This window comes from Gordionus sp. m RMFG-2023, chromosome 4 (assembly GCF_954871325.1).
Source record: "Gordionus sp. m RMFG-2023 chromosome 4, tfGorSpeb1-WG-v2, whole genome shotgun sequence".
NCBI lineage: Eukaryota > Metazoa > Nematomorpha > Gordioida > Chordodea > Parachordodidae > Gordionus > Gordionus sp. m RMFG-2023.
In genome coordinates, this window is record NC_088778.1 from 16,561,590 (window position 1) to 16,585,877 (window position 24,288).

General features: G+C 28.4%; 1 protein-coding gene across 4 annotated transcripts in view; it reads right to left on the reverse strand.

Moving 5' to 3' along the window:
* Nucleotides 1-24,288, reverse strand: part of LOC135928975 (coiled-coil and C2 domain-containing protein 1-like) — a 57,211-nt gene that overhangs the window by 20,866 nt on the left and 12,057 nt on the right. For all 4 annotated transcript variants that reach the window (XM_065465443.1, XM_065465444.1, XM_065465442.1 and 1 more), the window contains exons 6-9: nt 11,892-12,198; nt 8,881-9,090; nt 8,727-8,789; nt 2,533-2,744 (exon numbers count right to left, since the gene is read on the reverse strand). In XM_065465443.1, coding sequence (XP_065321515.1) covers nt 2,533-2,744; nt 8,727-8,789; nt 8,881-9,090; nt 11,892-12,198 — 792 coding nt within the window. The remainder of the gene's footprint in view (nt 1-2,532; nt 2,745-8,726; nt 8,790-8,880; nt 9,091-11,891; nt 12,199-24,288) is intronic.

A 24,288-nucleotide genomic window follows, 5' to 3' on the forward strand; every position in this document is an offset into this window, starting at 1 on the left:
AATCTATTCAAAAAAGAACTTGCGGAATCATATGATAGACTACCGAATATAAATCTGCTTCAAGGAAAGAATGGATGCCAAGGGAAACCTTAGAAAAAATTAATCTACTAAGAATGACGAACGGCTTCAAAGATTACTTCAAAGTGATAGACGGATTTTCATTGCGAAAAAAGCCTTCTATATCGATAAAGACATAAGAGAATAGGATTTATGATGCCCATAAAAAATTAAAATATTTTGTAAACCTGATAGTTTTAAGTAAGCAACCCTCTATTGTTTTAAGCAGAGACCTGCAGAGATACCATTTGCATGGCCCGGCCCAGATTTTTTTTTAAATTTTCGGCCCGGTCCGGATATATTTTTTACGGCCCAGCCCGGGTTTAAAAATTTTAGGCCCGGCCCGGATATTTAAAAAAATATATATTTTGAGCCCGGCCCGGATTTTATTTAAAAAAAATTTTTAGGCCCGGCTCGGAATTTTTTAAAATTATATTTGACCTGTTATATACAAAAAATTTACCTATTCGGTATATTATCATATTTTTCGGCGAGTATTATCATTTAATAAGCAAGCATATTAGCTAATGTTGTTAAACGGCTCGCTTTGAGCCGGTTTTTTATAACGGCTAACTCTATTTTCGCAAGCCTCGAAATTTTGATACTATATGTCTAAAATTTTCAGGCTTGCGCATTATTTTTCTGGATAAAATACTGTGTTCGCCGTTTTTAAAAATCGGCTCAAAACGAGCCGTTTAACAATATTTTATTTTTTTATATTCTAAACAGATATTTAGTATATTACAAATTGATACTATAAAAAATGTGTGTAAATTATATTTTGAGAATATACTATATTAATTGTATTTATAAAAAAAATAAAACTGATATTTTAAATAATAAAAAATATAACATATATAATGTATTTATTACCTATTATCCTTTTGGCAGGAAAACTATAATTATAATTGTATTATGTAATAGATACTATGAGTGTTAGATAGTGTTAACTTTCACCCAACATTATATTAATCATAACTTTATATAATCATTATAACCATGTCTAATTGACGAGTATAATAATTCATGTTGTATAAATTTTTTAAAAAAATTTTACGGCTCGGCCCGGGTATTTAAAAAAAAATTTCAGGCCCGACCAGGGTATATTTTAAAAATTTAAAATACGGCCGGGCCGGGCTTGCAGGTCTCTGGTTTTAAGAAACGGGAAAGTAATTATCGACCAAGATGAACAAATTGCATTATGGCTTGACTATTTATTACATGATGGTCTTTGACTCAAGGAGAGCAACCCCACCAGCAAGCTTGAATACAAACCCTGCTCCACCCCCATTTGGTTTCTCCATAAGCGAAATTGCTAATGTAATCAAGAAATTACGCAAAAACAATGAGTCAGGGCTTGATAATATTTCAGCACAATACCTGAAAATAGCACCCGTGACAATATCGTCCTTCTTATTTATCCTCTTCAACAAAGTGGAAACACTCCAGAGGAATGGAACAAATCCTTCCTATGTAACTTCCCAAAGATTAAAGACCCACTAAAATTCACAGATTACCAAGCTATTGCGCTAACTTCCTGTGTCTCAAAAATCTTTATGGTCTTCATAAAAAACAGAATCATGTCATCCTACACCACACATTTTCCCCAAATATATTTGCGCGTACAGGCCAAATAAAAATATGCTCGAGCCAATATTAGCTCTAAAAATAACTATTCAAAAATGCTGTAAATATAAAATACCTGCCTACTTCACCTTTGTAGATTCCAGCAGAGCCTTTGATAATATTAACCATGAGGCACTTATGGGAAACATTGTCAGAATGTGGGATTAAACCAAACATTATTCTCATCCTAAAAACCAATATTCTAAATTGGTTGCGTGTTTCAAAATAAATGATAAAATATCCTCTTGCTTTAGAATTAAAAAAGGAGTAAAACAAGGCTGTACTCTATCGCCACTCCTGTTCAACATTATAATAAACAAAGTCATAAAGGAAGTACTGGGTGAAGCTGATCTAGTGGATTTAGGATCTAATGATTCCATATCTTTTGTCAACAGAATGGTATCATATGCTGATGACAGTTGTAATACCAAGAGTATAGATGAAACTAAAAACTTGTTATACCTACTAGAGATTCTAAGTCAAAGGGGGACTTGCAATAAATTCAACAAAACTTTTATTCTTTTATTCTCCCCTCCCCAAATGCTCCACCGCTCGATAATCTTACATTTGGAGGAAATGTAGTTAAAATTGTGAACAAAATTAAATACTTAGGTAACGTTAGATAACAAAGCAGTTGTAAAGAGGAAATGATGATCAGAATACAAAAGGTAAGGGGTGCCTTCTATATGTACATGAAAATATGGAAAAATAAAGAGATCTCGGTATTTACCAGACTGCAGATCTTTAACTCGACAATAATTCCTATATTAATCTATGGAGGGGACATATGGGAAATAAACAAGACAGACATACAAAGGGAAAATAAGTTATATAATTATGTAAAGTTACCTTCATTAGTCTCAGATATTCTTTGGCTTGAGTTATATTTCCCTGTTTTTTGGATATTATGGCAGCTTGCTTAAATGATGCCTGACGAGTGGATAATGATTGTAATTTTTGCGTTATGTGAAGAGGGTAATTTTGTGGCTGTAGCGAAGGAGATGTGGCGGAATAAGTTGACAAGATAATTTGGTTATTCGATTGTTTATTTTGATTTGACACTTCAGGATATTAAACAAAAAAATATTATATTAGTTTTAATTAGTGCTGTAAACTTTACTTAAAAAATTAAAGGCGTTACTCGTTACGTCAAAAAAAGGAACGGGTTACCGTTACGTTACCTTGTAAAAAAGGGAAAGCATGTTACTGGCTATTCAAAAAGTAACACGTTACTTGTTACTTAATTAACTAAATTTTAATTACAAAAATTTCCTATATATAGTAAATTAAATTATACAAAAATAATATCTTTTTATACTAATTTTATTTCTATATATAATATAAATAAAATTATACAAAAATTTTATTTATTTTTAACAACAATTGATTTTCAAAATTTTATCAGATAAACAAGAGAGTGGTCAAAACATCCTTCGCCGTGCTAAACACATGTTCAACTGACGCAGTGTATGGAAGGGTAAAAAGGTTAATAAATCATCTTAAGAAGAATCTTCAATCAAATCCTTATCAAATTTTATTTTATCTATATCTGAAAATAATCTGGTATGGGTGTTATTTTTTAAAGGAATCAATGTCTTCTTTATCTTTGTCAAGATATTTTCTCAAACTGGAAATATGTTCAAGCGTTCTACTTCGTTGACCAATAATTTTATCCAGTGCTTATCTAATTTAAGTAGGGGGTGTTAACGGGTGAATTTTGCTGATAGTTTATATTCATCTTTATAGATGTGTTCAAATTTAAAATAAATATAATCAAAATATAAATTGTAAACAATATTCAACTGTATACCTATCTATGTCTTGCAGGATTACATTAATAAGTGGTTTACAAAACTTGAAATTATTCAAAGCAATTTTTTAAGTTAAAATATTATAATAGTTATATGAGAGTTAGATATCCCTAGTGTTCTAAAATCGAAAGAGCTGTAAAAACAGGTTCTACAACATATAAAATCATATATCATATTTTTTTAATTAACACTAACCATATAAAATATATATGAACTACTTGTCATTACTGAAAATCTCTACAATTCGATTTATCAAAATATTCGTCAAATTGGTTATTCTCCCTAAATAAGATATTAATTTCACGATAAAAGGAGTTCTATCTTGTTATAACCGATTTATCAGATATCTTGCTATTTTTTCTTTAAAACTGGCTGCACAGTGTCAAAACTGCCCATATTTATTCTAATTGAGGAAATATTTGAACTAGGACACAGTTTGTATAATTTTTTTATTGGGGTAAAAAATGTTTCATATTGGGGCCAGGGCAAGTTAAATTATCTTCAACTGAAGAAATATGTATAATTGACATAATATTCTTTATAAAATAAATCGTAATATAGAGAATAAGATTATAAATAAACATATCAATATTGATTCAATATTAATTAGATTAACAATCTTGACTGAAAATTTAAATAAAAATGAAGGTTGGTGGTTGATTTGACTTAAAAACTTGGCTTAGATTTATTTATAAAATCAATCAAAATCTAATATATATAATCTCCGTAATCAAGGAATGAACATTTTCATATATCTTAATGTTAATTTTTATTTTTTTCTATCAATTTTCCTTTCATCTTAATGTTAATTTTTATTTTTTCCATCAACTTTCCTATCATCTTAATGTTAAATAAATCGATGGAAACTATATACCTCTAATGTTAAATTATTTTTTTAAAAATTTTTTATTTTACACATCAAAATGATCCGAACCACAGATTTAACGTTCCAAAAGCAAAAGTTCTTTCCCATCGGTCCCCTTCTATCTTAAATTCTCTATTATAATTCTTCTTATATATGAATTTATATTTTCAAAAAAAATTAACAGGTAGTATAATTATCTATATATGGATTCTTTTATATTACACACATTTTGTAATAGATTAATTTTGTGCCAAATCGTTATTATGAAAAATAGAAATAGTTCAAAATAAAAAAAGTTTATCAATAATAACTTTATTAAAAAACTTTAATGTACACTAAGGAGCATATATATAGATTGCGTAATCACATTAATTCCAAAATATATTAAACCTCTATTAATATCTTATATTACACATATTTTGAATCACCGTAATTTTATGTCAAATATTATAATAAAAATATCAAATTTATTAGTTTAATATTTTTAAAAATTAAACCTTTCTTCTTTAAATATATTAAATTCATTAGGTTCTAAGATGAAAAATGTCATAAATAGGAGAAATCTAAAATAATTTAGATATATTTTTCTTTTGTATTAGGTTTTATTTTCCTTTAAAAAAATTTGTAATATATTAAAATTAAATTGCTCTCTTTGAATTCTATTTATATTTATTAGTTTATTGATATAAAATATGGAGGGGGGGGGGGATATTTAAGGTTCTATTTTCATTTTAAAAAATGGGTTATTAATTAAAAATTTGTTTAATTTTATTTTACCTACTCAAATTAAAATTAAATAAACCAATAATATGAAATAAAAAACTTTAAAATAATGTATATCTGAATTGAGTATAGAAGCTTAAACTCAAAAATTTTATAGGCTGAATTTAAATGGTGTTAGGTGAAATCATTTATGTAAATAATCAAATACTATATTTAAATTTTTTAAAGGCTCATATTAGTTGAAATAATTTACCTATTAATAAAAATTTATTAAAAACGTAATTTATTAAGATTGTTTAAATTTATTTTTAAAATTTAAATTATCATCTCATATAATATATTATGGATGCTTGGATTGAGGCTTAAAATTCCAAATTTTCAATCAATTTTAAGTATCTCATGACCTTATGCTGTTTTTGATTATTAGCTTATTGATGCAAATTATCAAAGTGCGTCAAAAATATTGAGGTTAGTAATACAGCCTTGCCTGATCAAAAAACCAAGTCCCATGCACATAAAATTTTGCCATTTATTTTAATTGTAATTTAATAACAATGTCTTAAATATAACCTTTTATTCCATTTATTTCTATTGTAATTTAATAACAATGTCTTAAACTTAATTTTCTATTTAGAATAAAATTTAAATTTGTGATAGAAATCATATTGGGTAAAATTTAAAATAGAGATGTTTGAAAATTTTTTAATTTTAAATATAGACTCATTATTAGCCAGGGATCCAAACCAAACCTGAACCGTTAAACCGCTAAAAACGGGTATTTTTTATCGAACCTAAACCGCTAAAAAAATTATAGCCGAACCTGAACCGAACCGCTAAAATGCCTCTGAACCGGTTCGAGCCTCATGATTTTATGCCTATAAAATAATATGTAAGTTATTACTAGTATATTGCAAAAATTTCAATTATATTCGAATTGTTTTAAAAATTATTCATAATTTTTATAAACGTTAGTATATTGCGATTTTACAGCATTTTTTAAATATTTTAAGTTTATAAATTATAATACTTAGAGAAAATTAAATCCAATATACAAATTATTTACATATAGTATTATAAATGACACATTAAAGTGTAATATTATTGATTGTCAAATAAACATGAAAGGTCATATAAATCTTGAGTGTCACATAAAAAGAAACCACCATCTAGAATTCGATAAAATTAACAAAATATCACAACAAAATCCTAATAATATCAAAAAATTTAAGATGGCATCAAGCCAACAGACGAGGCATTAATAGAACAAACAATATCATTTTAACTAAATAGAAAAAATAATAATCAATGCTTACTGAGTTGGTCACTTTTAATGGCAGACCATTCAAATTAATCGATGATAGCGGTTTTAAAAAAATTCTTGATCCTTTATTAGAAGACGTGTAAAATTAAAATTAATTCTTAAAATATTCAATCTAATGTTGCAGAATAATCCTTAAGTATTTGGCAAAATATAATCATAAAAATAAATATTAAAGTTAATTTTTCCAAAGAACCTAGGTTAAATAAAACTATGAATATTTTAAACTATTGGAGAAATCAGAGTAATCGATGCCCAGAATTATGTAAATTGTTTGATATAATACTGGTAGTGTAAGCTACCCAAGTTAGTGTGGAAAGATATTTTTCAACAATTAAATTTATACTGTCTCTTTATTGATGTAATTTGAGTGAGACGAATCTTTAAAATATATAAATTGTGCAGCCTAATAAAAAAATTTTAAGTAAATATAGTTAAATATTGTTCATATTAAATTTAATCATTGATATTTATTTGTATTATTTATAATTTAAATATTATTTTATAATCTGCAAATAAAAATGAAGGCTTTATGTATAAGTTTTTTATTTTAATGATGAAATAAAAAAATATACCTACCTATACATAATTCGAATGTAGATTTGAATACAAAAATGTTCAAACCAGTTTTTAGAGTCGAACCGAACCGATATAATTATTTTTTAAGAACCGAACCTGAACCTTGAACCGTTATTTTTATAAAATAGAAATGCTTGAAAATTTTTTAATTTATAATATGGGCTAGATATTGGTCTGAAAATTTTTTTTTGCAGAATCGCCAGGCCTGATTAAAAAACCAAGCCCATTCAACTTTCATATTCTGATTGTATTTTTAAATAAATTATGACTTTTAAATATTTTATTTCACTTCTCAACTACCAAAATTATTATGGTCTTTAGCGGGCTTGAGAAATTTTTCCCAGCATTAATATGTGCATGAACCTGGCTTAAGAATTTTTTTAACATTAGATAGGCACAATTTTAACACAGAATATTTATATGGGTTTCTGGTAAAAGCTAATTTAAATATATTTTTACTCAAAAATAGTATTCACTCTTAGTCTTAATGGGTTGGCCTTGGTCTGAAGTAGGGTTGAGCGGGATTAAAAAGAATAAAAAATAGATGTTTTTTAGAGATTTACCTATCTTCAGGCTTGGGAAAAAAATTTCAAAATTATTAAGGGTTGGCCAGGCTTGAGGAAAATTTTTTAAAATTATTATGGGTCGGGATGGGCTTAGAAAATATTTTTATAAATTATATTGGGCTGGGCTTGGGGAAAATTTTTCAAAATTATTATCAGTTTGGACGCTAGGAAATTTTTTATTATTAACTATGGATCAGATATTGGCCTTAAACAAATTTTTTTGCAGGGCTGAGCTCGGTCTGATCAAAAAACCAAGGCCCATGAAAATCTGATTTTGATTGTATTTTTAAATTAATTATTATTTTTTTAATATTTTATTCCAGTTCTCGACTACCAAAATTATTATGATCATTGGTTGGGCTTGGGGAAATTTTTCCATATTATGTCCTTGTACCTAAATATTAGGCATAGGTGATCAGTAATATTTTAACAAATAATATTGATATGGGTATCAAGTAAAAACTTTAAATATATTTTGACTCAAAACATAGCATAAACTTAGTTTTAGTGGTTTGGACCTGGCCTGAAGGGGGAAGGGGGTTATAAAAAATAAAAATGTATTATTTTCAAATAACAGACAACAGCTATCATAAAAGTAAGGAGAAAATTCTTATTCCCCATCATTTTTGACGGGCTCAGCCATTCTGACTAACGGAACCTCTGGTACTCTTAGTTATTATATTTTTCATTTTGCCCATCAAGAAAGAAGGGTCATCATACTTTTCCTTATTCGATGATAGATGAATCAGAAATTAAGAATATCTTATAAGGTGTGATTCACAAATTTACCTCTTTTTCTCCTAAATTTTAATATTTTTATAAAATATATCAATAACGTATATTTAGTACCTACATAAACTAACTTATTAATCCCTCAACCCCGTCATTCTTGAAGGGTTATTAGCTAGTAATTTTATAATACAATAAAATATGTTTTTTCCATATTTTTTAAGAAAAAATTTAAAGTAACGAGTAACGTTTTGCATTACCGTTACTCAAAAAAAATAAACGCGTTACCGTTACTCACTGCTTCTAGAAGAGGGAAACGAATGGCGTTCTTTTCTTCAAAATGGTAAAGCCGTTTAAAGACGTAACTTTTTTGAAGTTACTTTACAGCACTAGTTTTAATATTTAATGTCGAATTATAGTCGTATATTATCTTAATAAATAATAATTAATACCGCTATCTTTTTGATCTATTTTATCGCCATTTATATATTCAGTGAAAGAGATCTCAGCAAAATCTAGAAAATTTATAAATTTTATTAGGGATATTACTTTTTTTAAATTAAAATAAATTATAATTCCAATAAAAACTAAATAATTTAAAAAAACTTGGTGGATTAGGAAGTTCTTGAAATGCATAATTCCAATTTTTATTTTGTACAGCATTAATCGCATCTGAGTATTGCTTTATTATTCTCGTCATCCTTCTAAGTTTCCCAGGATTATCGTCAGTTTGTTTGCAAGAATTTAAGGAGTCTTCGTAAATTTTCAACCTCTCTTTCAATTCGGATTTCAATTTGTTCGTCTTATCGGGAATTTCTTTTAAAAATTATGGGTAATGTAATATGAAAATCATTAAATTTAGAAATAATATAAAGTGATATCAATATTCGCTTTTTCTTATCATATAGGCGCTAAGAGTAAATATTTTTATTCATTTAAAAGTGTGGGGCAAGATTTTTCGACCATAGCGGCGCCACTGATGAGATGGACATGGTTTTCCGTTGTTTTCGAATGTAAACTCACATAATCAGAGCACAAATTATGTAAAAACATTTTTCGTTTTTCCAAAAAAAAACAGGTAGTGGCATTACTATTCGAAAAAGTAACGTATTAATGTAAAGGGTTCAATTTTACGTTACTCGTTACTTCATAGTTATTTTTATTATATTCTAATCATTTTTGTTTTATTATTATTTATGTTCATGTCAAATAAATATATTAAAAAATTTATAGAAATATAAAAAAAATATATAAAACCGAGATTTTAAAATGAATCAAACGGATATTTCAAATTATTTTTTTTCCAGCTATTATTTTTATTGGTCTATTCTACAATTAAATTAAAGTAGTGTTAGTGAGGATAATGCCATGATGTGAGTTATCTTAATTATTACCCTAAGGCCAAATGAATAAAAGAACCAATATTTAATTTCTTTTTTGAGAAAGGATATCGATGACATCTATGGAGAAATTAGTGTCCAGACTGGTTCCAAAATAAGAAAAAAAAAGCTCTTTGAGATGAAAATATGTCTGATCACTCGGATGATGAACTATTAAAAAAATATAGAGAAAAAAAATCTTACCAATTTTAAAACATTAAAACCATGTTTATATAATATATCTCCGCCATTTTCTGCATCTTTTGACCGGGTGTTCATTACAATAAACGGAGGGCTGAAAGAAAAACGATCTTAAAAACTTTGAAAAATAATCTCCATTAAAGTTGCTAAGAAAACTTTATCAGTATCTTTCCAATTATTTATTTATTTGAATTTTGGGGTTTAGGTAATAAATCTATATTGAATAAATTGATGAAATAAAGGAAGAAAATATATCTAATCTTTTTACATTTCGGTGCTTTAAAAACAATAAAGTAACGGTGTTATACTCGGACGAAGAAACCGAAGGATATCTAATTTATTGTCAGAATCTTGATTTTAAAATAAAAATTAACCATTTAATTATTAGTAGAAAATCTTTTAAAAAAACTGAATAAGATTTATTATATGCACTGATTTTTATAATATTTTGTCTGCAATAAATAATTTTTGGAATTATGGTTAAACTCTCCTTCATTTGTTTAAAAGAATATGGCAACGCTGGTTCTGTGTTGAATAATGACTAAATGATTGATTTTTAAAAGAAGAAAAACAGTTATAAAGGTGATTCTTTTGAACACCTATTTTCAGAATTAACTTTTCATCATGGCTGAAAACTCGAACTCCAGAATTTACTGAACCCAAGTTTAAGAATTGTATTTTTTATATTTTCAATATAAAATAATTGTATAATTTTTTTATTTAACTTACATAAAAAAGAAATTTTAAAAATTAATATATAGTTTTAAAAAATACATTAAAAATTATATGAACCATAATGAAAAACAGGGAAGGGGGGGGGGGATGTATTAAATATATCGTCTATATAGAACCGAGGATGGAGATAAAATTGGATTTGCATATTTCGAGAGATATTCTTTGTTTAATGTTTATTAGTTTTTTTTTGTGAAAATCATTTTTCGTAGTCATTTTTATTATATTTTAGGTAAAAAAATTTTACCACCAGATTTTGTTAATTTTTTTATATATACAGTGTTGTGCAGATTTAATTTAAAACATTTCCATATTTTTTAATTTGTTTGTGAATAAAATTATTTAACTTGTAAAAATTGATAAGAATATATTTATTTTAACAACTTTTTTCAAGTCAAATAATTTTATTATCAAATAAATTAAAAAATATGAAAATATTTTCCAACAAATCTGATCAACATTTATATAATGCAGTGACGAAGCGTGAAGTTTGCTACTAGGGAAGCAATTGAATTCTTACTTTTATTAACCAAACCATATAAAATATTAAGATTTATAAATGAGCAGAATTGGTCTTTGTTTTTGAGTACTAATTAAAATTGTTAGATTTAAGACTTTTTAATAAATATTTAATTGAGATAGATTGGAAAATCGATAAATATTTTATTTTAAATATTAAAACCCCCTCTGAACTTGCGGTTGTTAAATAGATTAAAATTTTGATTTGGTTTTCAAAATTTGTAAAGTTGATATTGGTTCTTTTAAAATCAATTTCTTTATAGTTTATATCAAAAAATTTTGAGCTAAAAGATGTTTTTAATAAATTTTTAAGAACACAATTCATTTTAAATTAATTATCGTTTTTAAAAAATAAGAAATTTTTTTATTAGCTTCCCTAACGTTTATTTTTTAAAAGTAAAATTATACAATATATTTGCTTGATCTCTTTTTTACTAAATATATTAGCAATAATTTTATATTGGGATAATGTTTAATTTTTTAATATAACGAAAAATATTTCTTTTAAAAAGTGAGCAATTTTAAATTTGCTTCCTGCATAAAATTTTTTTGATTGTAGTAAAGCTAATATTAATTTTATTTAAAATTACAAGGGAAGCAATGTTGCACTTGAGAGTTTCCCTCGAAGATAACGGTAAAACCTGTAAATAAACTAATCAATTTTTTTAATAACAATGACTAATTTTTTCCAAATTATGTACATGCATATGCAGCATTTTAAAAATATAGGACTTATAAAATGTCTAAAAATCTTATTCTTAATAAAAAATAAATCAAATTATCAACCGGTCATGAGTTTCTTGTCCATCAATGGGGCCACCATTTTTTGCGATGTTTCGTTTAACATTTTAATTTCGGAAATCTGATGTTCGTTATAATCTATTGTCGGGTGGTATGTTGTGCTATTATTTAGATTATTGGCATCGGGTGAAGCGTTTTTAGAATCACCAAGAGATTTATAAGATTGTGGAGATGAAATGTATTCTGTTAGCGTCGGAATTTTTTTTGATTCTTTGATTAAATCAGTGATATTTTTAGTTTCTACGTTCGGTGGGATTAATTGTAAAAACTTGGCAATCAAAATTTGGTAATTCTAATATATATATTTTATAATAAAAAAATATGGTCGAAGGACTTATTAGAAATTTATGATGAATAACAGTTATTTCTATATTTTTTTTAATATTATGAATAATATTAATAGTAATTAAAAATGTACTAATTCAATCACTCAACTCAATATTTATATGAGAGGCCTATTAGCATAGAAACCAAAAAATGAAATGGTTTATACAAGGTGGTTAGATTGAAGTGTCATCATCTTTCACTTAATCATAACCTCGTCCGTTTTGATTTTTTTTACGAAATTTGACAGTGATAAAATAACTCATTAACAATTCTGTAGAAAATCTGCAACTTTATTCAAAAATAAACACCAAACGATTTTTGTCGTTACCAAATGAAAAAAAATATGGTTTTTACTAAAGATGATATAGTTTAATTGAAATTTTACAGAACGACATAATGGCCAAGTGATAATTCAGGAATTTCCAAGATACAACGAGATCAGCAGAGAAAAGTTTTAGTAGTGGGAGACCAATAAGTTTAATAAGTGTCCGAATTCGAGCATTTCGTGGTCTCCCACTACCATACCTTTTGTCTGCTGATCCTGTTGTGTCAATTTGGCGAATGAGCCGATTGAGTCGTGAAAGATACCAATTATTATTTAGGAATTTTTGAAATAATCATTTGGCATAATAATGTCGTTCTTGTCGAAAATTTTAATTAAAATTAAATCATCTTTAGGAAAACCATATTTTTTTATCGTTTGATATCAAAAAATTTTGTTTTTTTTATTTATAAATAAAGTTGCATATTTTCTAAACCTATTAAGAAACATTTATAAAACTTTACAGAATTGTTAAGAATGAGTTATTTTATCAGGCTGTAAAATTTCGAAAATCTTAAAAACTGAAGAAGTTATATGATTAAGTGAAAAAGAGCGTCATCACTTCAATTTGGCCACCCTGTATAAATCGGGGTTGCCTTTAAAAAAATAAAAACTCCGGAAAAGCCTGGCCTAATTTTTCTTATAAGACCTGGATTGGGGGCTTTATTTTTTAAAATACATTAAACTATTAACAAGTTGCAAAATTATATAATAGATCGTTAAAAAATTATTTGCTTCTAATATTTTCAATTTCTCTTTGAAACAATTTACAAAATACTAACATAATTATTTTAAATTATAAAATTTTAAAAAGGGCTAGTTTCAAATTGGAATAAATTGGAGGCCTAAAATTTTTACCTCTGCACTTTAATTAAATGCTTTATTAATAAAAATAATGGATAATACTATAATTTTCTTTATAAAATAATTAAATGATTCATAGACTTGAATATAGAACAAAAAGTTTTCTTCAGATATACTAATACTAGTGTGTTAAACGGCTCGTTTTGAGTCGATTTTTAAAAATGGCTAACTCAATATTTCATCCATAAAAATATTACGCAAGCTAAAAGATTTTGTTCATAGAAGGAGAAAAGATCTAGGACATATATTATAGAGATCTCTAGGCTTAGGCAATATTTTTCTGGCTAAAATATTGTGTTTGTCATTTTAAAAAATCGGCTCAAAACGAGCCGTTTAACAGTACTAACAAATACCAGTACTTACAGTATCAATCAGTATCTGCAAATTTTAACAGATACCAGTGGCCGATATTAAAAAATAATAATTAACCTTATATAAATTTTAAAAAATAATTTATATCCTACATTATTAGCCATGTATTTTAAAAAAAATTCTAAAATTATATATATTAATTAAAAATGATAATTTGAATTTTGTTATTTTTATTAAATATGATGAATTCCATGAAAAATCAACCCGGCCTCCTCAGATTTTTCTAAAATTTTTACATATATTTAATTATAATAACTAAGAAAAATTTTTTTTAGCTTCCAACTCCAAACAGCGGCTGAGATATGAGCTTTCTAAAGGTCGAAAAATGGGGCATTTTGGGGTTAAATGCACTTTCTTTAATTTTACATATCTTGGGATAAAATTGAGCTAGAAACACCAGTTTAATGGTAGGTCTTTAAAATTTCATAGTGTTGAATTATTGTTCAAAAAATTTTAAATGAAACCGGAAGTGATCATAAGATCAAATCGACATTTTTTCTCTCTCTCAAATTTATGTATAACTGTAGAATTAATAAAAATTTCAAGTTGGGCCGAGCACATGTTTAGGAGATATGGCATTTTAATTATTATTCAATTGTAAAAATTAAAGCCAAAAGCTTTTAAATATTTTATGTCTAAAATAGACCTGCAGAGGTACTTCGTATCAGGTCAATTCAGCGAAACTTTTATCGCGAAACATTTTTTCGGAAGGTAAAATCGCGAAACCAATTCTGCGAATTTTTTTCCGAAAACATTTATAGCGAAGACAATTTCGCGAAGCCATTGTCGCGAATTTATTTCCGCGAAACCTTAACCATGAATTTATTAGAGCGAATACATTTTAGCGAAACATTTTACGCGAACACTTTACAGCGAATTTTTTACCGCGAGTATGTTTGCGCGAAGTCATTATCGCGAGCGCATTACCACAAAACAATAAATATATTGTGAATGCATTTATTTAAAGGAAAACAACATATTATTTATTATTTGATGATTTTTAATAAAAAATGATATGCTACTATTGTAATATTATTTTTGTTACAATTTATTAGTGATTTTCAAGCCCAAGGTTTTAAGTAAAAAATATTTCTTGAAGTTCAAAAAGATTTTTGAACATATTTTCATAAAAATAATAAATCTTCTTTATAAATATCTCTCTTTTGAGGAATTCTTTTGTGAAATTTATTATAAATATACAATTTTTAGGTGAAATCTTTTATAGCTTTTTTATCATTTTTGTAATTATCTATTTTATAAGTATATTAAAAGAGGTGGGTTTTATAAATAATTTTTTTTAAATATTTATATGTTATTTTATATGATCTTTTTAAGGATAATATTTTAATGTGACAATTGTCATATTTGTTATTTATTAAGATTTTTGAAATTTTTTGACTCAAAAGAGTAAAAATATCATTTATATTATAAAGATGTTAAATTATATATTCAATGAAGATGTTCCTTGGAAAAATGGCAATTATCATAATTTTTAAACATATTAAATTTTTTTGACGCTAATGGGCAAAAATATGTATTTTTAAAATGTTAAATTAGAATTTCAATTAATGATGTACCATATAAAAGCGACAATTGTCATATAAGTTATTTTTAAAGTTTTTGACATTTTTTTGAAGTAAATGGGCTAAAATAAGTATTGTGAACATGTTTAAATAAAACCTCAGTGAAGATGTACCCTCGATAAGTGACACTTGTCATAATCCTTATTTTTAAAGTTTTTTGAATTTTTTTGACGCAAAGGGTAAGATTGTAAACATGTTAAATTAGAATTTCATGAAGATGTACCATATAAAGTGACAATTGTCATAATCGTTTTTTTTAATTTTTTGACATAAATGGGCCCAGCTTCTACCAAATCTAACTGCCCTTTATGTAATAAACTTGTTAAAGTAACCAAATTGGGGCTATTGCCATCTCATCGAAACCAGAAGATAAAATGTCCTCAATCTGGGTTTCCCATCTTATCACCAGCTATCCCTCGAACCCTAAATGCCTTTTCTGCCCTTGCCCTCGCACAACCTATAGTTACCATTCCCACGTTGACTGATGTGCCTACTAGCCCAATAGCCCCCACCTCAACCGCCGAAAATGCTCTCACTTTCAATCCAACCGACTCCACAGATGTAGAAATATTTATAGTCACACCAAAACCATTTGTGATTTCACGTATACCTAAGGGAGCAAGACTTCAAGTTGCCAAACACCTCTCAAAGAACTTGACTTCCTTGATAAATAATTATTCTTACATAAAACACTGGCTAGACACCCTGTCATTTGCCTTTACTACCTTGCAAGTTCCTGATCCTGCCAGTAAAAAATCTCTGACACAGCAAATCAAGGATGCTACTATCTACCCCTTACCCATCAATCACTTTTCCACATCTTTTAAAGGTGATGACACTGATAAAAATAAAAATCACAAAAATGACCTACTCACCAAGGCCAAGCTTATATCTAAAAAGCTGGATAACCTGAATGTTAAATCCGCCATACGACTGGCAACATCTGACAATAAGTTAGCTCCCTACGATCAAACAACTTATCAAGCTCTTCTCCTAAAACACCACCCACACGATCTTAAGGACGAAATACCGTCTTACCCCGAAGCTCCTCTAATTGCAACCACTTTTACCTCAAGCGAGGTTAGAAAGGCTATTCTCTCCTTCAAACGCGATTCTTCACCGGGGGTTGATGGGTTTCGCCCAATATTCCTACAGGATCTAACCGCACCTTACATCACACAACAATGCGACGTTTTGGAAAAAATTACTCAACTCATCAACCGTATGCTTGCTGGAGGCTTACCACCCGCCATTATTCCACTCCTTTATGGAGCTAAACTCATCGCCCTCCACAAACCTAATAAAGATATTCGCCCTATCGCTATTGGAACCACTTGGCGCCGATTAACCGCAAAGCTAGTAGTGAGCAGAATATTGTTCACAGTATCTAATCACCTGTGCCCTAATCAATTAGGAGTCAACGTAAAAGGGGGATGCGAGGTATCCTTACACATGACCAGAATGTATCTACAAACAGACCCCAGTGACGATATCCTAATTAAGATAGATTTTTCAAACGCTTTTAATCTAAAACGTACAGCGTTTCTTAATCCCATCCTTACCCTTTACCCAGAATACTCGCAATTCATCTTCGATTGTTATGCTAGTCCATCGCATCTTCAATTTGGAGATAGATTGATTCCTTCTAGTAGTGGAATACAACAAGGTGACCCTCTAGGCTCCTTCTTATTCAGTCTGGGCATTAATAGCCTAATACAAAGCATAAATGACCAATGTAAACTAAACCTTCATAACTGGTATATCGACGATGGTATACTAGGCGGCTCACCCAGCGAAGTTATGAAGGCGGTCGAAATAATAAAATCCAGCGAGAGCAGTTTGGGACTGCGAATCAATCAAGACAAGAGCGAATATTGTCCTCTTGGAATCATCGACCTTAACTATGATCCTATGTTCAATCATACACCATTGAACTTCTTAACACATCTCGGATCTCCAGTGGGTAAAGACGAGTCCTTCGTCAAGTTCTTCGCCGACACTCTACTAGAGATATCCCTTATGCGCGGTACACTATCTCGCCTCCCAGCCCACCAAGCGTTCTTTCTATTAAAGAACTACCTCCTAATCTTAAAAATTCTATATACACTCCGATCGTCAGGTATCTTCCAATACGACGTCAACCTCGCTGCACACGAGCTAGAGATTAAACACCTTACAGAGGATATACTCAATCTCAAATTCGGAGACCTATCTTGGCTACAAGCTACCTTGCCAACCAAATCCGGCGGCATTGGCATACGATCGCCTTCCCTACTCTCTGTTAGTGCGTTCATATCCTCTCGCCTGTCCTGCGAGCCCATCATACACGCACTCACAAAACATCCTGACCCTTTACTTCCCCAGGCAATTGATCTATGGAAATCTCTTTCATTAGTCGATCCTCCCTCATCGACACTGCAGAAGGACTGGGATAAGCCTCTAGTTGGCAACTCCGTTGCATACCTTAAATCGAGGAGCCAACCCGAGGACCATTCTCTACTCTTCTCCATTTCCGCAGACATCGGGTATGAATTTCTCGAAGCTTTTCCATCGCGAAACCTTGACCAGCTCCTAAGCAATGATGAGCTACGTCACGCCATCGGTCTAAGACTTAATTGTGATATGGTAATACCCTATCACTGCATCCTTTGTCAAACGCCGGTCAACTCCAAATACCGTGACTCTTTACACTGCAAGCGCTGTAGAGGCAGATTCATTAGACATTCAAAATGCAATGATACTATTGCCAGGGCCCTAAAATATGCCGGTATCCCATCAACCCTAGAACCCACTGGACTCTACAATTCTGATGGTAAGCGTCCCGATGGCTCTACCATGATCCCTTGGAAGAGGGGGGAATTTCTAACCTGGGATTTCTCATGCATCGATCCCCTTGCCCCTTCCAATATAGAGATGCTCTAGTAGACGCCGAGACGAATAAACTCGCTAAATATTCGCCATCGCTTCCGGCCAATTACACATTCCTACCACTAATCGCCACGACTCTAACATCGTTCGGCTCTCAAGCCCTTGCCTTCTTTAAAGAGCTGGGGAAACGGATCTCTACTAGGACCGAAGATCCCAACGAGGGTTACTACCTACGCCAAAGATTAGCCCTCAATATAATAAAATCCAATTACCTCAGCTTCATATTCTCAATGACTGATACCCCCTAATTACTTACAATTTATATCTAAATTTTATTCATTAATTAATATTGAATTTATGATTTTATTTTTATATTTAGTATTACATAAATTACTAATATCTTAAATGTTCTATTATATGATATTCTAACTGATTAATATGATATGATACTTGTTCTTGGAATTTCTATAATTTTATTAATAATGCGTAAATGTTTTTTATATCTTTTATTAAAATAATAATTATAATATCTTATATGTTTATGTTATCACAATATTAACTATTATTTTTATAAAAATACATGTTTAAATAAAACTTCAGTGAATATGTATCCTAGATAAGTCAATTGTCATAATCGTTATTTTTACAGTTTTTTGTATTTTTTTGCTGCAAATAGGTAAAAATATAGATTATAAACATGTTAAATTAAAATTTCATGAATATGTACCATAGAAAAGTGACAATTGTCATAATCGTTACTTTTAAAGTTTTCTGAATTTCTTTGACCAAAATGGTTAAAAATAAGTATTGTTTGAATGTTTAAATAAAACTTCTGTGAAGATGTACCCTAAATATGTGACAATTGTCATAATTATAATTTTTAAAAATTATTTTGACGTAAATGGGTAAAAATATGAATTGCCAACATGTTAAAATAAAATTTGAATGAAGATGTTGTGCCAATAGATAAGTAACAATTGTCATAATTGTTTGTTCTTAAAGTTTTTTGAAATTTTTTGATGTAAATGGGTAAAAATATAGATTGTAAACATGTTAAATTAAAATTTCATGAAGATAAACAATAGATAAGTGACAATTGTCATAATCGTTGTTTTTAAAGTTTTTGGAAATTTTTTGATGCAAATGGGTAAAAATATAGATTGTAAACATATTAAATTAAAATTTCATGAAGATGTACCATAAAAAAGTGAAATTGTCATAAACGTTATTTTAAAGTTTTTTAAATTTTTTTTTATGCAAATGGGCTAAAATATAAATTGTTAACATGTTAGAATTAAATTACGCAAATGAGCAAAAATATAAATGCTAACATGTTAAAATAAAATTTCAGTGAAGATTTACCATAGATAAATGATAATTGTCATAATCGTTGTTTTTAGTTTTTGTAAATTTTTTGATACAAATGGGTAAAACTATAGATTGTAAACATGTTAAAAAAAATTTATGAATATTTACCATAGAAAAGTGACAATTGTCATAATCTTTATCTTTAAAGTTTTTCAATATTTTTTTGATATCATTAAAAAAAAAATTATATTGAAATAATTCAGAAAAGTGCCAATTGTAAAAATCTTCTATCTTTCGCTTCTTATATTTTTATGAAAAATGTGTTAGTACTATTTGTCGAAACAAAAAAACAAATGGAAATTTTCATGCTCATAATCGTTACCCCTTTTATCCTGCTTAAAATTTGATAAAAATATGTAAAGTGATTATTAAAGATAGTTGTAACTCATGTTAAATTCTAAACTTTAAATATGGATTCACAACTCCTTTAATTAATAAACTTTAATTCGACATCTATTAAAATGTGGACCCTGCATTCACAGTTAGCAAATATTTTTGTATATTCGTGGCAAAATAGTGCTGAGTCTGTAAAGGTAGGATTTTTATGAAAAGAACTTAAAAACCATATGAATATTATTTAGTAATATGATACAATCAACATCTAATTTAATGTTAAGATTTTGAATTTTATAAACATATGGTAAAAATGGATTACAATCTATATTTTAACCCATTTGCGTCAAAAAAATTCAAAAATAACGATTATGACAATTATCTCTATGATTTGCTATTAATGATTGACTATCACTAAAACTATCATTGATAAAGCAGGGGATGTTGCAAATTTTTAAGAATTCCCACAATTGTAAGAATATTAAAATCAATGAAAAGGTCAATGGCAATATTAGAATGCACAATACGTTGGTCCTCAATTTGTATGATGCTAGAACGGTTATTAAGTTTGAAATATTTCTATAATTATTTTATTATAGGAGCGTGTGAAGTCATTTTGTCGGAAGATGCTTGGTGCCAAATAAAGGACTTTACTAGCTTATTAGTTACTTTAAAAATAACAAATTAAGATTACAATCAGAATAATTATGTTTATCAGATTTTTATAAATATTAGAAAACATGAAAATTCGAGAGCAACAATATTTGCAAAATAGTGTTGTATACGCCTCTATTTAGACTCTCGATATCAAGTTTTATTGAGTATTGAAAAAATCAAATGGCTAAAGACCATCTTAAGGATTTATGGCATACACAAAACTCCATTATTTACAATTATTGGAGGCTAAGACAATAACTGGTTTTAGTGATAATGATAGCAACATTGATAAAATTGAAATTTTACTTTTAGATAGAAAAAAATAATAAAATTATCATCAGATAGAAAGGAGGATCAAAAAATAAAAGTTAAAATATATAAGACAAATATTTTAAAATTCTGGGAAGAAAATTCTTTAATATATCCAGAATTATATATCTTGTCTAGAATCGTCATGACTGTACCGGCGACACAAGTATAATAATTTATGTATTATAAAGATAACTATCTATTTTAGGTAAGCGTAGAACGTGGATTTTCATCTTTGAAATATATAATGTCTAATTTACGTGGAAATCTCAAGGATGATAAAGATATTATGATTGTGCGATTGAATAAAGCATTTAACATATAAATTATTTCATTTTTAAATTTTTTATTTGTAATATGAATGTGTAAATATTGTTAAAAGTATGAAAAAAAAGTCTTATTTTAAGTCATTTTTTACGTTCCCTGAGCCCGAACCCTTTATAAATTTTATTACTGTACCCAAACCAGGACCCCTTTTTTTGTCAAAGGGTTCGCATCCCTGTTCCGGACAACTTGGCTTATGATCACCATTACCTCGTTCATCAGTTTCTTTTATTTTCTCTTTTAAACAAATAAAAATTATGTTTTTAAATCAAACATCATGTTAAATAATTCTTTTCAAGTTTGTTTGCTAACACATCCTTTGGCGCATCCACTCTCTAGTGTAAAAACGAATTGGATGATGCTGTTATTTTAGCTCCATTGATTATCTACTTTCGAGCAATGGCAAATAGCAGTGTACTAACCTTCATTCATTTCATTGGAAAATCAGGCCACGAATGGTTAGAATATTATCCAAGCATGTTAAATAAATATATATATCTTTTGACAAATAAGGGATTTAATTATGCTTTGGCTTTCAGGCTTTACAACTTTAAAGATGTGCAGTAATGGATGATTCTAAAGCTAGGCCTTCACTCCATTGTCTCATAAATAGATATAAATATGTTAGGCAAGAAAGAACTAATAAAATAGCCCAAAATTCATTATTCAAAGCTGATGATCATTTACATCATGAACCAGGAGATACTTCTGTTATTAATAATACGTGGAATATGGGGGCACATGTATTGGTACATAACATGTATATACATTTTCACCCCATCTTATAATAATTATGATTTGTTATATATATATATAAGCGGAAAAAGGGGAATCCCAAAAAATATTCACATCTAGCAGACAATATATATATCCATTGTGGTATCAAAAAACTGCTCATTTGGGAAGGATGCTAAATCCAAATCAAACTAATCAACCAAAAGAGTCCTAAAATAACAATCTTGAGGGCCCCTTTGATCAAACAAACAAATAAGCTTTAAAATTTTATGCTACAATTTGAAATTATATGAGGATTCATGGTCGTTAGCAGATGAGGATGACTATTTAATTTCTTTTTTTTTAAATATATATGTTAATTATTTTTTATATAAAAATGTTTTAAAAAAATAATGGTTTTTAAATTTTATTTTCATGTTATTTTATACATATTTTTGATGTTATATTTAATTACCTTATTTCTTATCATTTATTAAATTAATAAAACATCCAAATAATAAATAAATATTTATACAAACTCTAGTAAAAATTTAGAAAAATCTGATAGAATCAGGTTGAACATAGTATTATTTAGTTGATTTAAAAAATCATTTGAAATCATGCTGGGCCACAAACAAATTAAAAAACAGGCCAGGCTTAAAAATTAGGCTCATTGTAATATAAATGTAATTGTAAATTGAATATAATATTAACTTTTCGTTTGTAAATTACATAACCTGAAGGATTGAATTCATTATATATATATACGTGATATTTTGTATTAAATATATTTTGACTTACTTTACATAGATTTTACTTATTTAATAAAACACTTCATTGACGACGATATTTTTAGAGAAGATTTATTTGATTTATTAAATTTAAAGTAAAAGACTCAATGGAAGTAGCTCCTATTAAAGTTGAAGATTCAATGGAAGTAGTTCCTATTAAAGTTAAAGACTCAATGGAAGTAGTTCCTATTAAATTCCATATTCCAGAATTCGTCAAAGAAAAAGTAAATATTCAGGACTACTTATTTAACTTGGAGTTAATTTATAAAGTAAGAAATATTATAGATTTAAATACAAAAAAAGACCTGCTTTTAGCCTATATCGGAACAGACAATCTTATCAAAATTAAGAACTTTCACTTTCCAATAAATTTAGAGATGATAAATTATGATACTTTAATAAAAAGCTTAAATTTGGTGTTCAAGGATAGTTCGAGCATTTTCGTAAATAGGAAAAAAAATTTTACGTTAAAAAGATGCAGTGAGACGATTATTGACTTTTCAATTAGGGTTAAAACTGTCTGTTCTCTTTGTAATTTTAAACAGCCTTTTGATGAACTTTTAAGAGATATATCTAGGAGTAGGCTTACCTGAGTTGGACAAAGAACTTCGGTCAAAGTATATCGAAGGCAATATTACTTTTGAAGAGACCGTGCGTTTAGCGATCGCGCTGTCTTCGTTGGAAAATGAAACCCAGACTGAAGTTAATAAAATAATTAAAAATAAGCCAACACAGGGTTCGAAAAATAATTATTTTAGAAATAATAATTATACAAACGTCAATAGATTCAATAATAATAAACACTTTAGTAACAATTATATTCCTAATAATATTTATAGACCTAGTATCAAACCTAACTCTATTCAAAAGAAAGTGATATGCTTTTGTTGCGGTAAGGCAAACCACATAGCGAAAGATTGTAGAACCCATGCCATACAAATGATTCTGCCACGGACACCTTGCCTGTCATTTTCAAATAAAGCAACCATCGATGCGAAGATAAATGGGTTGCAGCTAGCTATGGAGTTTGATACCGGCGCCGCGTGTAGTGTGATTGATGAGGTCATCTGGAATCGTATTGGCAGACCACAACTATCACCGGCTTATAAATTAGTGTGATATAATCATATCCAAATCGAAGTACTAGGTAAATGCACCGTAGAAGTCAAAGTAAAAAATATTTCGAAATTTTTACTTATTTGGGTAGTTAAAGGGGAGAATTCCCTTATTTTTGGGATGCCTTTCATTAGAGAATTTGATATAAAACTACCGGAAGAAGTTCGTATTAATAAAATAAATATGAATGTTCCCTCTTTAAATACGATTGCTTCAAAATTCCCTCAAGTTTTTAAAAAAAAATTAGGTGAAATCAAACTGCAAAAGGCAGTCATCAGAATAGAACCGAACACGTTACCGTGAATTACCAGCAAGAAGAGTTCCTTTTCCGTTGCGTCGAACCATTGAAGCTGAGTTGGACAGGCTTTTAGACGAAGGCGTTATCGAGAAGGTGGATCCAACAATAACTCCAATCACTTGGGCTACGCCAACGG